This window comes from Haemaphysalis longicornis, unplaced genomic scaffold, assembly GCF_048455015.1.
Source record: "Haemaphysalis longicornis isolate Haplotype H1 unplaced genomic scaffold, Haemaphysalis longicornis Haplotype H1 scaffold_4, whole genome shotgun sequence".
Classification (NCBI taxonomy): Eukaryota; Metazoa; Arthropoda; class Arachnida; order Ixodida; family Ixodidae; genus Haemaphysalis; species Haemaphysalis longicornis.
In genome coordinates this window covers 104,639,318-104,657,479 of record NW_027526361.1, presented here as the reverse complement: position 1 = coordinate 104,657,479, position 18,162 = coordinate 104,639,318, and the positions used below count along the sequence as shown (strand labels likewise).

Here is an 18,162-nt window from a genome sequence, read left to right as displayed (position 1 = left end):
AGCCTTATAGCACTGGATACTGGAAGCCCACATATGACGCTGAAGGGAAGTGCTGTCGTATGTGGCCCACCACACATGCTGGTAGCACGACTCGATTGGCTGTTCCGAGCCTGCCCCAACACCAGCGCGTGAAGAGCCTGTATGCCGTGAAGCGATACTTCCTGAAAGTAATTGAAGTTAGTTATGCACTTTACAGTACAATAGAATCAGTCAATATTTCACACTTGCTGGCTAATTACTATACTAGGCATGTATTAAAATGCACTGACAATTAGCTATATGCGAGTGTAGGTTGGTTTACACTTTTAAGTAAATATAAGCTATGTTGTTATTATGTCATGGTTTCAGTTCTGTATCACGTTCTTAAGTGTGCTTCTCGTCTTGACCAGCCTTGTTCTAGATTGTGGAAACATAAAATGCATGGATAAATAAAGAATAAAATGTTCTTATTGAATCCCATAATAAAGCACTTTGGACCTGCCCCTTTGCTAGCTGTCTTACCTGTGCAACTCGCAAGGCATGGGGACGCCATGGGACTCCAGCTCCCAGTACACAGCCTCGAGAACTGCTGGGTTGAGGCAAAGGGTGGGAAAATATGCATGCCGAATGATGCAGTCATGGTTGCTCTTGGCAACAACTTTAGCGATCCCCCGACAGCACACATTTTCCAGTGGCTTTGGATTGGCCACACACAGCCCACATTGGCACCTGCATACACAAGTGCGCACATGCGGGTAAGCTTTGTGTTTGACAAGCAGCTGGTAAACACAGATGTGCACCATACAACACAAGGAACTAGGTGCCAATTTAAATTTTCAGTATGCTCAACAGTATGGAAAATGGGACATAGCCTGCCCCACTCTAATAAGAGAAAAGTAGATTAAATGTCGGCTTCTAAACTATGAATACGTCGTTTCAAGTATGTAGACATGTAGAGAAAAAATATCTGCTTTTGAACTATGAAAATACCACTTAAAATGTCACGACTCCTAGTTATGTGTGTCACTGACACGATTTAATTAAATAAATTGGGCACCGGGGCTAACTTCCCCTAGAGAAAATGGTAGTCACGACTCCTAGTTACGTGTGTCACTGACACGATTTAATTAATAAATTGGGCACCGGGGCTAACTTCCCCTAGAGAAAATGGTAGTCCAAGCTGGGACTTGTGCCATAAACTTGGAACAGAATTTGGCCATAAGCCAGCTGGGACCAGCAACCATTTTCTCTATTGTCAATAGTGCTTTCAGAGGAAAAGAAATATATTATTTTGCAAAATCGCGACGTCGTTATTGAGCGATTAAACCGTTTACTTCACGCACAAAACAGGGGCATCAGTCTTCGATGGAAAAAAAATGTAGTGCCGTGGTCGCGGAGGGGTCGGCAGCACTGAGCACACCCCAATAATAACAATGAATGATGGAGAAGAGCGAAAGCCTCTAGCCCTTAATGAGAAATTTGAAATTGGTGAATGATTTTGTGTAGCCATGGGGAGTCCTCCAGGAAGGGCAGGCCCAGCACGAACCTCAAAGCGCAAGTCGCATGGTAAATAAACTCGCGGCCCTGCTAGTCCGACGCAAGAAAAAAAAAAAAAAAAAAAGAACGGTCCACGCCACACAGTGCAACCTTGTGGCTGAGTTAGCTACGTTTCGAAAATATTGGACGGGAATAGTATATATTGCTGACGCGAGCGCGCGCACGGCGTCGCTATTACGGTGTGCGCACTATTCGCCCCGAGCGCGAACACAGTCGGCCCCTGGCGGCGGCGGGACGAACCGCTCCTAGTGTGGATGGCGCTCTCGCGTCGTCTGCTTTTTCCCGTTGCGTGCGGCGCAAGACGCGTGCTGCACATGACAAAACAACCAATATGTGTGCTAGTTTGGCAGTAAGCAATGATATAGTTACGTCTGCTTGCGCGTTTCCTCTAGAAACACAATAATCAGCGGCCGTTGCGGGTTAATGCGCTGGTTTATTTCCACGAAACATCTACGCCCTGGTCACCGCTTGAGTGTGAAACGTGTTATAAACATTGCTTCCACACATTGCACTTTTCTTATTGTTGAGTGCAGTCGTCTGCCGTTTCGGGAACGTCGAAGGGTGCTTTTTGAAGGTGGCGTGGTGATTATTTAAAGGATAAAAGTTTAGTACGCGAAACGGGTAAGAAGCGACAAGACCTGTGCATACGCGTGCAAATTCCACACCCTTGTAAAATTGCGCTGTGTCCTTACAGAAAGAAGAAACAAACAAAAACATTTACACTGCACACGACCCGTGCGCTGTCGCCCATACATTACCGGACACGTATTTTACACCCGCAAGCTCCTGTGCGATCGTGTTCTTCCCGTACCTTTTCTAAAATAAATACCATTTTTGGACAGTCGTTGTTTACACTGAGTTGCTAATTTTACGTATTGTTTAAAATACGTTTCTATGTATGCGCAAGAGTATTTATGGGGGATTTTTTGGCAAAATTAAGCAGTTGTGAGTTTGCGTCTATCATGTGAAATTTCGTGTGTCATTTTCATATATATCACTTTCAAATCCGACATGAATCACCTTGTCCAGAAACGTGTCTCACTCAGCATAACCAAATGCCTAATATGGTCACGTCTTAACCTCTTAAGGTGGACCTAAGTTTAAAGAAAGAGCAGAAAACGCGTAATATAATGCACGTTGTTGCCCACATGTGTGAGGGGTGTGTGCCATGACTCGCTGTTTTTTTTATTTTTTTCCTATAATGCTTGCTTTCAATACAATTTTGAAAAAGGCGAGCCACAATTCCTGGACAATCCCAGACCAAAGGGGGGTTAAGCAGTTTTGAAAATACGTACTGCTTTTTCACCGCTACAGAACACGACGCCTAGTGTAGTTTCGATTGTAAGTAATACTGATAACCATATTTTGGCTTTTCGCGTTACATGCGTTCTCTTCTCGCTGCTCTTGCAACGTTGGCAGTACCCCCCCCCCCCCCCCCCGCCCGCCCCCCCTTCCCGAAAAAAAAAAAAACTAAATGCACAGGATTTCATTTTTTAACCAATCCTCAAGAATTAAATGCCAATACAAAGGCGATGTTCAGTTTACAAAACAAAGTAGTTACCGGGAACCCGTTGCGCTGATTCGCAACGAGAAATAAATAGGAAATGTTTTACTACATCTGCAACAGCGCAACTTCATTTATTGCCATCTTTAGGGTTCGTAAGCGCCTTATACGCAAGAATGCAAACACATCTCGCTGTTTCAGGCACCTGTTAGATTTTAAAAGGAACGCAAATGGTCAACAGAGCAGCCATAACAGAAAATTTGTGCTCACTGTAAGGTCCCAGAAGCTTGGTTTGCACACTGTAAAGCTGCTTGTCACTTCGCGAAAACCTAGCTAAACATGAGCTGTTGATTGTACTGCGTGCGTTGACAATTCAATTCGCAAGTTCACTTGGGATTAAGCCGTAAATAAGTGATCCGAAACCATTATTCATCAAACCTTCCTTCAGAGTCGTTAAAATTTCATTTAAAAGACCCGTTAGAGCGGTTACATTTATATCTCTGCGCTGATCAATATTCAGTAATTTTATATGTGGTTTTTTGAACACACAAAAAATATTGTAAGCTCTTAGAAAGAATTTTGGGGCAGTTAAGTAGTGTTACCATTTCAGAGCATCCCACAAATGCAAGAATGCGTCATGCTACCAGTGAAAGCGATTGAGATTGCCGTTGTAAACTGAATTTCAGAGATCGAGGCTTCCTGATTTGTTTTTATTCAGGCTTTTATTGAAGGCTCAAAGCCATAGTCTGGAAAGATCGAGCTTGCTACGAGCCACATGAACAACGTACAAGTTCATTGTCACAATTACGGCCATTCTGAGATTCCCGATGAGTCGTCGCTTTTTTTTTTTTTTGCGTAATAATGAAAACTGACTGCCGCTTCCATGCTATACATTGAACGTTGAGGAACCGAACTACAGCATACCACTCTTGTTTTCACCTTTCGTGCGCACATACGACGGGAAAAAGGCACGAAGCGCGCCAACAGTGTGCATTCTTACGGGCCGCTCAGCGGAGCATCCACACTAGGAGCGCGACGCTGTCGCCACCTACATGTCGAGCTCGCGGCGAATACAGGGTGCCTACGCAATCGACATCGGTATAGAACGCACGCACGCTCATTCAAACAAAAGTCGAGCCAACCGTTCAATCATTCGCTCAGATATTTCATTTTTCCATACTTACCAATTCATCTCGTCGCCGCTTCGTCCCGGTGACGCTGGCGATTCAGGGTCATCATCCTTTCTTGAGACCTTTCGTCGCGGTGTGGATTCGTAGGGATCCCACCCCAGCTCTTTAGTTCGCTTTTCCAGCCTTGAGCGGAGTGCCGGGTCCATGTTGTCAACAAAGATGAAAAAAACCGAAAGAGCTTGCCCGTAGCCAACGCCTTGCCGTAGCAGACGGCAATCGGAGCGCAAAAGCGGAAGTACGTCACCGCTGAGGAGCGCAGCATCATGGGAGGGAAGGCGGGCGCATCGTCAACAGCGAAGAGAACGTTGAAAAGAGGAGGAAAGGCGGCACGACGATAATACGCAGTTTTTGATTTACAATTTCTCGGCTAATACTCATCGCTTTAACAAAATTCTTGCAGGAGAAGATTGCTTATACATTGCTTTATTTGGTTATATGTACATCCATGTATCGGCGGAAGGTATTTCAGGACCCCTTTAATGGCCCTGACGCCCCTCCGCTTGCTTCCCTTACTCTGTACAGTAACTCCCCGGCGACCGCGGAAGAGGCGGCAGTAGCCCTAGCCTTTACCCTCAGGCCGCCCCCCTCCATCGTAATCTCCGATTCCAAAACGGCCGTTCAAAATTTCGCCAAAGGAATGATCTCGCCTTTGGCCCTCAAAATCCTTCTTCAAAATTCTCCCACCACCCCAGTCGAGCTGGTATGGACTCCGGCCCATGCGGGTGTGGGGGGGAACGAGGCAGCACACAGGGCCGCTCGAGAGCTCACCGTCCGAGCTGGTCCTGGCCTTGAGCCCTTCCACGGAGCCCTATCAGCCCGCGACAGACTTGTTACCTTCAACGACATAACCTCGCACTACCGCCTCTCCCGCCGCCAACTACCCCCAGCCGCTCCGACCTTCTCCAACGAAGAGGAACGCCTATGGCGACTCACCCAGACACACGTACTCCCCTGCCGATATCGACTTCACCTTATCTACCCTTCTTTGTACCCCACCCCTTTGTGCCCCGACTGCGGGTCCCTCGATACCCAAGACCACTGCATGTGGCAGTGCCCCCAAAACCCATTCCCCCCCTTCACAGACGGAGAGCACTGGGCGAAGGCGTTGTGCAGCTCGGACCGTGAGGTCCAGGCTAAGGTCATTCAGCGAGCTGCAATGGTCACCGGCCGGTTACCACCGCCGGTCACCCGCCACCCAGACTAGCCCCATGGGGCTCAAATAAAGTTTCTCTCTCTCTCTCTCTCTCTCGCTGCAAAAAGCGCTCATACCATTGCAGCCGATACCCAACTTTAGAAGCGTCCCACAAGTTTACGTAATCGTTACTGCATCTAAGAACCCAACACATCTATCTAGACTTCGTTTCATCTCACGTGTCCGCTCACAACAACACCAAAACATTCAAAGCACCGAAGCAAACACGAAAAAAAACAACGGGAGGCTGTGTAGTCGAATGCACCGGCTCATTCCACTGACGATGGGAGCGCCGAGTGGTGGCGCCACCCGTCCAGCTGCCCGGTCCCTATACTAGCTCACGCTCGTAGCCGACTGGGTAAAATGACCAACTCTAACTCCCTTGATCTACCAGACACAGGTTCGAATTCTGAGGGTTCCGGTGATTCCTTTTCTTTATACTGTTACACTGAGTTTCGTACAACTCCAGAATCAACGAATTGCTGAACAGCTTCGCTATTAAAAAATAAAATCTCGAGTCGACGCCGTGGGTGTTTGTCCTGGGGCAGAGATAAACTGCGATATTGCCGCTAAGGTATCGGACAACCCCCCGAATGTCCAACCAATTCGCCAGATGGGCGCGCGTCATGTGTGCAGCTATGGCCGGCTATGGATTAACTCTGACGCCCTGGTCATAGTTAAAGTACGCCGGAATCCCGACACGTAAGCATTTTCGTTTTCCGCCTGCATCATAAAAATCGCCGCCGCGACGGGTATTATTTCTTTCAAACCCAACATTTTCTTTTTCCTTCTAATCACTGCCCCCGAAGTTCCCTGTGTAGAATTCCAGAATCCTCCTAAAGCCGTCATCGCTGATATACCGTCGTAACCAGCATAACTGTACCAGGGGGCGTATTTGTGGGTGCGCCCTAGGGAAGGCGGTGGGAATGACTAATAGCAAATAATAAAAAACAATAATAATAATCAATCACATTAATTTACCGCACCCACGGACAGCCTTTATGGGCGTCCGAAACAATAATTTCCTAGGTAATTTTAAGTCGCCTAGAGGTGGGGTATCCGCGCCACTGAACTAAAACTCCACCCGTGACCTCGTCCAAACCCCATTCACGCCACCGCGCCAGCACATGCAACTGCGAATCGCACTGTTTCGTCACGAAAGCCCTGCTTGATGACGCAACGTAATCCTTTCTGTCGACATCGGTCGTCCTACACTACTGCCGCCGTCTATGGCTGTGTTTCCGTATTTGCACTGCTCTCTTACGCGAGCGCAGCGGTGTTTCCCTCTGGCAAACGAAGCGAATCGATAACCTGCTCGCGAGATTCTCTCCGAGCGCCGCTAACATGTCACGCCGGCGGTAATGTTTGCCCTGCACTCACGGCCCTCGAAGCACGAAATATATTTCCGTCGGCCCACGCTTATCGAGAGCCCGAAATGGGACAAAGACGAATCAATTTCTACCTGCCGCCTACGCCACATGGTCGAGTCGCGGTGCGCATACATTCCGCCTTTATTGGATACGAGAAACAATCTCTCAGTGAATAAGTGAGCGTCCGATGAGAACACGGCTGCGGTATGTGTGGGGTTGAAAAGAGTTCGGGGAAGGGTACGAGCCCGTCGCAACAATGAATCCTTATCGCGCTTAGCAAATGTTTGACGGGTCGCGTTAAAGGACCGACGAAGAGGGCGGGGAAAGGGAGTATTAGGAAAAAAAATCAATAGTACTCAAAGCGAGGCCGGAGGCGACGAAGTTAGACACTGGCGACTATGAATTGACTCAACCGCGACGTGATCTTTGTTGTTTAAAACCACAGCTATAGAAATGACAGTGCACGTGATATCTGACCAACCGAGTTCTCATCTATCCCATTTTGTTCCCCCTCTCCCCTTCCCCCGGACTGGGTTGTATCAATGCCACCTATACCTCCTCTAGGTGGCATTGGTTGTATGCTAGTGAACTCCCAAATGAGTTCAAAATATGCCCTCTCCACTTCTTTTCCACTTTCTATTTCACTCACTCACTCACTCACTCACTCACTCACTCACTCACTCACTCACTCACTCACTCACTCACTCACTCACTCACTCACTCACTCACTCACTCACTCACTCACTCACTCACTCACTCACTCACTCACTCACTCACTCACTCACTCACTCACTCACTCACTCACTCACTCACTCACTCACTCACTCACTCACTCACTCACTCACTCACTCACTCACTCACTCACTCACTCACTCACTCACTCACTCACTCACTCACTCACTCACTCACTCACTCACTCACTCACTCACTCACTCACTCACTCACTCACTCACTCACTCACTCACTCACTCACTCACTCACTCACTCACTCACTCACTCACTCACTCACTCACTCACTCACTCACTCACTCACTCACTCACTCACTCACTCACTCACTCACTCACTCACTCACTCACTCACTCACTCACTCACTCACTCACTCACTCACTCACTCACTCACTCACTCACTCACTCACTCACTCACTCACTCACTCACTCACTCACTCACTCACTCACTCACTCACTCACTCACTCACTCACTCACTCACTCACTCACTCACTCACTCACTCACTCACTCACTCACTCACTCACTCACTCACTCACTCACTCACTCACCGAGTAAAACCACGTGCGCAGAAATATTGAGCGTTACGGAAAATTCTATACAGCTCCCAAGCTGGCCAATTCGGAATCTGAAAAGCGACTACGGCTCCTTCCGAAGCACTTCACAAACGGAAATGCATATTTCCGCACAATACTGTCATTTCAATGCCTTCGCCCCCTCAGTATTCACAGCAGTCTTTACACGCCGTGAGATGTAGCGGGCTCCACAGTCTCGTACGTGTGTAAAGCCAGTACTTGCGACTGAATAGGAGCCTATGGAATTCCCATCTTGCGCTCGCAAAATAATACCTTAAAATATAGTCGGTGCGCCGTTCTCGGTGTGTGCGCGTGTATTTTTTTTTTGTTTTTTTTTTTGTTTTGACACTATATGTCACTCGCAGCTACATGTACTTCCCAAAGGGAACTCCGTAGGCACCCCGGCACACAGGCTCGCGTTTGACTTGTGTCACCCGTACCAAAAGGCCCACAGCTCCCTCCGCTTGACTCAACCCCAAATGCTTATTCACAAGCAATTCCACACCAAACCATCCCGAGCTTAAAGCGCTTACACCCAATCTACCGACTCCAGATGACCCGAAAACACGGAGCAAGAACAAGATAGCAGGCGAAACTAGGCTTCCTAGCGCGGCCAGACAATAATGTCACAAGCGCTCGTCATACGTTAAGCTAGCGGAATCTACCGCGGTTGAAGAAACTGCGCGGCAGCCCTAATCGGCATTTCACTGCTCAGCCGCGGAATAAGTGCGGCCGCCATCCCTTCGTCCATCAGGTGCCGCTACCCTCTCCATCACCGTCGCAGCTACGAAGCTTTGCAGTCAGCCTTGGTTTCCATTATGACATTCTCTGGTCGTTCGCCCGCGCTTGTCGCAATGGGCCGGTTCACCTCCTATATATTCTTGCTCCGCGCCCGAAAAGCACCCAGCCCGACTCGAGTCTGTCAGGGATAGCGCAAATTGTGCATCAGGTACAAGCTGGGGTCAAATCCTAAGGGGCTCCCCAACTTTTTCGGCGAGGTTGATTTCCCACGCGGCCTCATGCGATTGGCCGTGCGCAGAAAAGAAACGTCACGGACAACGGCCTGGGGAGCCAATCACGGGAGACCTCGAGAGAAATCAGACCCGCCGGAAAAGTTCCAGCTACGCGTAGGATTTGGACCCTGGTCATCACGGTGCAATTAATGCAGTTTACAGTCGCAAATGGTTATGATTATTCCCGTCAAGTATCCAATTCATTCTCATTTATCTCCGTCAGCGTATAGAATAACAAGCAGGGGTGTAGCCAGGGGGGTTGTTTCAGTGTCAGAGCACCCCCCCCCCCCCCGAAATTTTCTGCATCCTCGCCTTCCTCACCTTTCAGCCTTTTTTCGCTCGTGCTACGTATACACTCCGTGTAGATATATTAAAACGGAAAACCTTACATAAGAACAGTGTCAATTTGTTGACAAAAATGGTGCCTGGGCGTCCTGTGGGCACTCTTATTTTTTATGTATATGCTACAGCGAACGAGGCATCTAATGTATTTGCTTTATTAAAGCAGAAAAATGACTAAGACGTTGTTCGGGTACAGGATGTTCGTCTTTCTATTTTTTTACCCGCGGCGTATACACCCCCCCCCCCCACCCCTTCCCCCCATGAAAAAGACGATAGCCGACTGGTGCCTCCGCCAAGTAAGTACCTACCTTCTCATTCCCGCTCACCTCTCATGCTGTTCCTCTTCCGTCTCGTTCCTCACAAGACCACACGCTGGAGGTTCGCTCAAGTCAATTTAAATTGCCGCGTTCCACTGCTCCAAGTAGGGTGCCTCGATGCCAGCGCTGCCGTACGGCGGAGACGCGCGTGAATTGAGGCACCCTTCTGTGTTCAACTTTTATAGAACCACGTTGCCCTACTCCACGAGCGTTCCAAGCGGAACGTGGAATCTATCTAATGGAACCTTTCGTTGCTGTTGCCGTTTGATTTTTAAATGCCGCCAGGAGGTATACCGCTGGCAACAGCAGGCGACGGTTTTATGGCGTTGATGTAATATTTAATTTGCTCTCGCAAAAACCAAGCATCCATGATTTTTTTTAATAACGGAACGCTGCAGTTATCACTTATGTATTGATTTCCTGCTTTACATTTGCGCGATGTATTGTTCTTGTTCAACGATGTTCACAAGTATGAACACTGACACCGGGCTTGGACGTTTAGATTTGGCTGTGGGTATTTAACTGTGCAGATTCTGATTCACTTGGGCCGGCTGGCTGAATCGAGTCACAGACAGGCACACAGACAGACAGACACACAGACAGGCAGACGGACAGACAGACAGACAGACAGATAGACGAAAATTTCTGCGTTTAAATAGCCCAAGAGAGACTATCGTCTTTAGTATTTCTGGCAGCGCCGCTGACCCAGAGGTATAAGAGCGTTCCATATTCCACTCTGTACCCCGCTTTAGGTGCAAGTCTCAGCACAGATAGCCTCTACTGCGCACCCTTGTGGCGTCTAAATGGGTGCAACGCATTTCATCCAGCAGCATGACAACGCCAGCACGGCGCTGCGGAAAGCCAACGAGGCTAAAAGTAACAACACGGCCTTGCCTCTTCGCACAAGCCTTCACCACAGAGAAAGAAAGACTCCCTTCACCGTCTCAACATTATCGTTCGCTCGCTCTCGCGCCCTACAGCCTCTTGTTTACCAACGAGCGAGCTCATTCACCCTGGAGCCGTCCCCGCAGTTTAAAATAAGGTGGGATCCACAGACGGAGGAGGGCATCTGCAGCGAAAACAACGGAACACGCCTTCGCTGACTCGAAAAACACGCGCGCGCAAGTCGAAATCCGTGACGGGTTCGAAGAAACGAATAGCGACGAAAAGAATAACGAAGTTCTCAGGCACGTTCCAGACTTGGCGCTAACTGGCGTACGCCTAGATATGTAAAACAAATAGGAGCAACGGAAGGGTGCAGTCGGATCACCATCTTCTCAAACTTAAATTCGCTCATCAATGAACCTATATAAATAGGACGTCCAAATAATTTTTTCTAACATACGGATCCCCACGCATCTCGCCAAACTTAATTTAGCTCAATGAACCCATAAAAAGGACGCCGAAATAATTTCTCTAAAGCAAAATGGAGAGACGAGCTAGTTGGTTCGCAATTTCCATGAGTGAAACTTAAGCGCAAAAATTTTCACAGGGACGAGAAAGGGAACGACCTTTCTCGTCCCTGTCGTTCCCTTTCTCGTCCCTGTGAAAATTTTTGCGCTTAAGTTTCACTCATGGTAATTTCTCTAACATTCGGATTCCCGTGGATCGCGCCAAACTTTATTTCGTTCAATAAACCTATCAAAAGGACGTCGAAAAAATATTTCTGACGTTTAGATTGCCATCTTGCCGAACTTAATTTTGCGCAATAAAATATAAAAAAGACGTCTAAATAACTTTTCTTACATTCGAACAATCCCGACGGCTAATAAGCAAAGTTCGGAGGGGGGAAGGTGCGGGCGTTATAGCGTGGTGCCTCAGGGGCGGCGACACCGCGTCTCGGTATTTGGATGCAAGAACGGAGGAAGGGCCAACGGCTCCCTTGGCTCCGTGCGCCCTCGCCGCCAGTTGCCCCCCACGGAAATAGCAACCTTCCGACACTCCGCAAGGACGTGTTTACCTTCCGATGACGCGCTTCTCGGAAGAACAGGCGCGCTCGCTGTTGTGCAAATGCCCCTGGCGCCAAACGCACGGATCACGCTGCGCGCCCTTCTTCCGCCCCATTTTTGCACGAGGTCGCGGGTTCGATTCCCGGCCGCGGCGGCCGCTTTTCTGATGGTGGCGAAAAGCGAAAACGCCCGTGTGTACGAGATTTCGGCGCACGTTAAAGATCCCCAGGCGGTCAAAATTAATCCGGAGCCCTCCACTACGGCGCGCCTCATCGCCCCCATTGCGTCGGCGCGTTAAACCCCACAATCAATCAATCAATCAATCAATCAATCAATCAATCAATCAATCAATCTTATACCTCTAAGTCAGCAGTGGTCAAAATTAATCCGGAGCCCTCCACTACGGCGCGCCTCATCGCCTGAGTTGCGTCGGCGCGTTAAACCCTACAATAAGTCAATCAATTCTTCCGCCCATTTCTTTTACAGCTAGCAAAGCTGTATACCTCTACCCCAAAATGTTTTCATCGCCGTGGGCAAAAACTCCAGGCCGCCAAGTCCTAAGACAGCGAGCGCATGCATGCGTCAGGCTAATCAGACATACAGCATATAGCTCAGAATTCGTTTAAAGAAACCACAAAACAAGCATCGAGACCGCATTATGGATGATAAGGCGCCTGCGAACAATGGTACCCTCCACCCCACCGTGCTTTTCCAGTAAAGATTATGTTTAGAGATTATCTTTGAAGGCTAGGCAAGACTAGGGTCAATAAACAGAGCAGTTCTTGCCCAAGACGCCGAACGCATGCGTCAGGCTAGGCAGGACCCAGCATTCGCCGCACCTTTGGACACATTTCTGCTGCTGAACTGCTGTTGCACGCGTTAACCTTTGACTCTTATTCGGAACGACGCCAGTCGCGCGCAGCCGCAGATCAGGCCGGAAAAGCTAAGCCTACCAGGCCGACTAAAGCGCATAAACAAAATGGTGGCGACCATGAACCGTCGCAGTGCAAACAAATGTCACGTGATGCGAACTGACCCATGATAATGGCGGCGGCACGGTACAACGGAAGAAAAGTGTGTCAATACGCTGTACCCTTATCTAGTGACACTAGCCGAGCGCAAGCGACAAGTCCGCCGAGACGACGAGAAACATTATAAACCATGAATCAGTATGTGGTTTACAACCGCTTTGCTGGGCATCCACTTTCACAGGGCGGGATGGCGACCAATTTTTTTTGCGGCTCTCGACGGTGCACTCAACGGTGTCGCCTGGTATTTTAAAGCGAAGCTTTTTTACTTCTACCCCCCAAGGGCTCTGTCGCCACCATTGGTGTCAACAGAAAACTCCCGCGAACAAATAAAAGGAGTTACTAGCCCCGCCAGGAATCGAACCTGGAACGAATAGAAAAACGGAGCCAGAGCTGTTTTACCGGTTGAGCTACGAGCCCGAGCGGAGACGAGGGAGACAGACGGTGCACTGACCAAGCATATCTGCGGGTCTACCCCCTGCGTTTTCGCTGAATGCCACGTGATAGCGTCACGCGACCTCTCGCGCCGCTGTGCACTCCGCCCGCGGCACGTAGCGGCCGTGTGCGCGCCTTGCGCAAGCGCTAGGAGTTATAAAAATTAATGGAACCTCACACCAACGCATGGCCTCTCACTTCTCCCTCTCTGCCGCTGATCTCGTCGCCTTCGTCGGCGGCGGCAGAGACGGAGAAGTGAAGTGAGATCGTCTAAAACCAGGTTTGAGCTTCGTTTTTTTATATAAAAAAAAAGTTTCCACTCATGTGCTTCACCAATACAACTCAAACAACCACCGTTCATAAATCATGCATTAATTTGCCACTAGTAAAGAATATCTCTTTGAAGTAATAAAGGGTGTGGTTAAGTGCATTTCACTTGTCTATGGTTTCACTCTTTGTAGTCACGTGTGTGAATTAAAAGGATGTCGCATGGGTAATCATCAAGGGTGTCGTTTACAGCTTCGCTTTCCAACCACCTTCACAGGGCGAATTGGCACGCACTTTTTTTTTTTTGAGGCGAACGACTTAGATCTTAACACCGAAAATAGGTAGTACAAAAACGAAGTTGGAGTTGGGGTCGAAGCGATCGCGAGCCATGGAAAAGGGAAACAGGAGCGCCAAAGGAGAGTGGGCTGCTGTCGCACGCGCAATAAGAGCCGCCTTGACAGGTGAACGTACCGACGGGGGCGAATGGCGAACAGAACGAGCTTCGGAGGGTGATGTCCGAAGGCTAATCAAGGCTAATCAAACAAGATGTTCAATAGCAGTACCAACTATAGGCTTTTGACTCCACATTCTTACAAAGTTCTAAGCATCCCCGCATTTTTTTTAACAGCGGGGCTGTTGTACAAGCCGTATAGCTTCGGTTTTTCAAGAAAGAATACCAAGAAAATGCGGAGCGCGTGCCTCGCGGCGGCCTTTGAGCGTTGGCGGCACGCGCAGTGGCTTTAAAAAAAAAAAAAAAGAACTCCAGAGCTGTCGTCAAGTGCTACCGCATAAGCATGAGGAACGCGACGATATCGATGCATATGGCAATGACTATACTGCTAGCACAAAACAGAGCAACGACGGAACACGTAAATAAACAATTGCAAACTTTCACAAATGCGTGGCGATGTGTCCTTCAGTGCCCACGTATAAAGAAATCAGTCAGCTTCGCCATATGGTTAAAGCCTTACGCGACTTAGTGCGCAAGCTTCGCCAGTTGAGCTGGTGGAAGCCTACAGTGCTGAGGATGACTTTGCATCTACCACTTTCCGCGAAGAAGACGACGAGAACTTCGATGCATATGACGACGATTACTGGCACCGCAACTATGCAAATAAACAGTCATACTGAAACTTAACTATGCGTCCTGCCACGTTTACCAACAGCTTCGCCATTCAAGTATTGCGCGTGAATGCAAGCTTCCCTGAATTTTTGTAACTGCCGTAGCCTAGGGCGCTTAAAAAACTTTGCGCGGTTGAACTAGGAAAGTTCAGTTACCCACAATCCGTATAGGCATGCGCCCAAACACTGCGGTTAATATTACTCGTCTCGGCGTCGACCACTTCTAAGCTGCCCATTCTCACTATACCGACGGCGTGGGCAAGGTTTCAATGCACGCAAGGGCACCCTTTCTTCCGAGCATCGCACTCCCTTGAAGACGTATGTTACTGCCGCAGTCCGACTAGTTCTGTTTCACAGTTCTAAACACAAAGGGCGGCACACACGTGTAGAATTCTTGGTTTAAATGGACAAAAGCATTCTCACAAATGTGGCTTCCACACATGCACACAGAAGACTTCTCCACTTCTCCAAGCATAAACAAAGTCACAACTCAGAAGGCGAAAGAGGTAAAATAATAAAGCGCCACGAGTAAGCAAGCTTCACAACAAGAAATCTCTTGACTGCACGTCTGCGAATAACCTGAGCCTTGTCTTTCCGTTTCTGGCGTTCGGGTAACGTTAAGCGTGACACCACGTTTTAATGACCGCGAGCAAAGCGCCGCACTCCACGTAATGACGTTCGCCCATCATATCGCGGTGCAGTGCGGCAAAGAGAAGAGGCTGCAGTGGCGTTGACGACTTTGTCGCACGATCCGCGTCGTCCGTCCCAAGGTCGCTGGAAGGCGGAGTGCGCGGAAACGTCTCCGCCCCTTTACAGAGGCGCTGACGACCCCGCCGTGCGAAGTGGTCGTCAGCGTCCCGCAGGCCACGCAACAACCGGGCTTCTCTGGGGAGTGGTAGTCGTCAGCGGGCGAGCAACACGCAACGTCCTTCCTCTATTGACGGTTTCCTTTTTTCGAGTCGCACCGTCGCACCGCCTAGACACGTGCACAGCTCGCCGCTGTGGTGCACTGACCGCCGCCAGTAGCGCGCAAAAGGCGACTGTTTTAGTGTCCTTGGAACGTACAAGAATTCAAGGCCGCTTCCAGATGAGCAGTTCTGCCAGAATTTAGCCGACTCTTCCATCCGGCAAGGTGCTCGAAATCGGCGTTCGTTTGGCACGTCGTTAGGCTTAAAGTTGCGGCTTCCAAACGTTAAGCCTAAATGTAGGCCTAGCAAGGGCTAGGGCTAGAGTCTAGGCCTGGCCAAGGCTCTAAGTCATAGTAACGAAAGAAATAAAGATAAAACACAAAGAAACAAGGATGACGATGACGACGATGATGATGATGACAGCACACGAGGTCACGTGATTTCACCACTTTATGATGCCTCCTCCTGCGGCGCAGCAATCACCTGCCAGCCAGAGGGCTCTACGCGGAGCACGGCAGTGCCCACAATGCCCGCGGGTATGTCCGGCGATTACGCATTAATGCTTTCGCATTCCCAACTCATAAAAAGTGATTAGGTGTTCTCGGAGTGTTTTTACACTGCACTTCTGAAAAGTGCCCGTGTTGATAAGATGGTATTTTATTCTCTCATTAGCGACTAGCGGAAGCGCCGCAACTGTAAGTGGTTTAAAGAACTTGTTTGCAATTCCAACGTGCGTTTCCACAAATACAGGAAGGTAAAGAAGCTACAGTACACCGGTCCGATATATATCCGTCAATTCCTCGTAGGCTTCCTCCTTTAACTCGGTGTACGTCGGTTGGCGAAATCGTCCATCTAAACCAGCGATATTAGCTTATTTCCAGTTCCCTCCGTATGCGCAGAGCGAGAAATTAAGAACAAAAAGAAATGAACATAAATTAACAAGAGAAAAAACCCGGGTCATCTCCACTAACGTGAAGCCTGGGGAGGGACGAAGCATGCATATTCTTGGCGCTCGGGCGTTTTTTCCAACGGAGATGAAACCATTGGGTGGGGGGGGCAGAGGTATACAGCTTTGCTGTAAAAGTCTCTTGTCTTCGAAGCACGAAGTTCTCTAGCGCGAGGCGTGAACGAGTGTCCCGGTGTTTTTTAGTACGCGTTACGTTCTAGCGCGAGGCGTAAACAAGTTTCCCGGTGTTTTAGTGCCGTGACTACATGAGACGACGATTGCGAAGACGACAGGAGACGCCAACAGCCCCAGCCCTTACGGGGCTTCGCCCCTAAAAGCTCAGAATCCGCCTCGCAGCCCACCACCCTTTCCCCCCCTCTCTGTTCCTTTTTCTGCACTGCAGATATACCCGTTGATAGACGTGGCACGTCAGGGTATTGCGGAAGATACACAGTAGTGTCGGGGCGGTTAGCAGTGTTGGCAGGCGGCCCGCGAGAGGCAATCGCCCAGATGTTCTAAAGTTTCGCTTTAGATTACAACAAACCCACCTCGACGCCTCCCTGGCTCCTTACCCCGACCCCCCGGGGATGAAATGGCGCAAACCCTGTGACGTCATCGCCCATAAACAGCGGCGCCATTGCGACACCGGCCAAGCTTGGCTTCGCGCCTGAAGTACGTTATCCGAACCACGTTTCCGAGAATAAATAATCCCCGGCCGCTGCGGAGACGGCGGTTTTAATTAGGGTTAACGCGCGTTAGCGCTCATTTAAATGGCTGGCTCCTGTCCCACGGGAACATTTTTTTATAAGTACACCCGTTAATCTACGGTAATAGCGCTACGCAACGCTACAGTCGCTGTATACACGGTTGGCTAGTATGGTAAAATTAGGCCCTTCCGATGTTTTCTTTCTTTTTTTTTTTTTTTTACATACGGACAAGCTATCCTCACGCAGGCGCGGGTCTATATATACCTCGTAGTGTCAAAACGTAGTTGCCAAGAACCCGAAGTCCCGTGTTTACCCCACACTTTGGTAAACACGCTGCCTGAACCTTGAAGCTACGCACGAACGCTTCGCAATCAAAGACGTTCTGTTATTTGATGTCAATCTGTTGTCAAAAAAAAAAAAAAAAACGCGCGAACAACCGGCTCACCCGTGTACTCTACTCTACTCTACTCTCGACTCAGGGGAAGCGCCGTCAATTTACGCGACGCGCTCCGGTCCTCCGGTGGCGACGTTGCAAGACGAGCGGAAATTGGAATGGTCTCCGATTCCGGCCGAGGTACAGCCAACGGCACTCAGATGAGCTGCAGCCAGACTCTGGCTCTTTAAAGGGACTCTGCAAGGCTCCCGATAAACGCTTTCGCTCTTTACTTCGCGCCTATAAGCACTGCGAAAGCTATAGCAGAGTCCTTCAATGCTTCTCGCCAGCACGGATCGGCCCAGCGTGATTTGCTCGTCGCAGCAGATAAGCCTTCCGTTTATGCTTTGCTTTTGTGGCTTTATATTTGAAGTGGCTATCGAATGCGTTCATTGCTGCAACTGAAGGATAGCCGGCCAATAGCTGCTACACCGCTGTAATGACGCAATTCCCGCGGTCGAAGAACGCCAAGACCGGGAAAGAGAAAAATCTTTTGAACAAGTTTCTTAGTTCTGTGATGGGCACAGGGCAGTAATTTTTGGCTGAGGTACCTTGCGACCCCCTATACAATCTAAGTACTGGGTGTGTTGGTTGATTACGTT

At 49.2% G+C, this 18,162-nt stretch overlaps 2 protein-coding genes across 2 annotated transcripts in view; both read right to left on the bottom strand.

Moving 5' to 3' along the window:
- Positions 1-18,162, bottom strand: part of LOC144179909 (uncharacterized) — a 107,266-nt gene that overhangs the window by 64,037 nt on the left and 25,067 nt on the right. The gene's annotated exons all lie outside the window — the stretch shown is intronic.
- Positions 5-4,722, bottom strand: LOC144179223 (P2X purinoceptor 7-like). Its single transcript, XM_077707504.1, has 3 exons — positions 4,225-4,722; positions 502-708; positions 5-161 (listed from the first exon to the last, which is right to left on the bottom strand). Exons 1-3 carry the CDS (start codon positions 4,374-4,376, stop codon positions 5-7), a joined length of 516 nt encoding a protein of 171 aa, XP_077563630.1. The 5' UTR covers positions 4,377-4,722.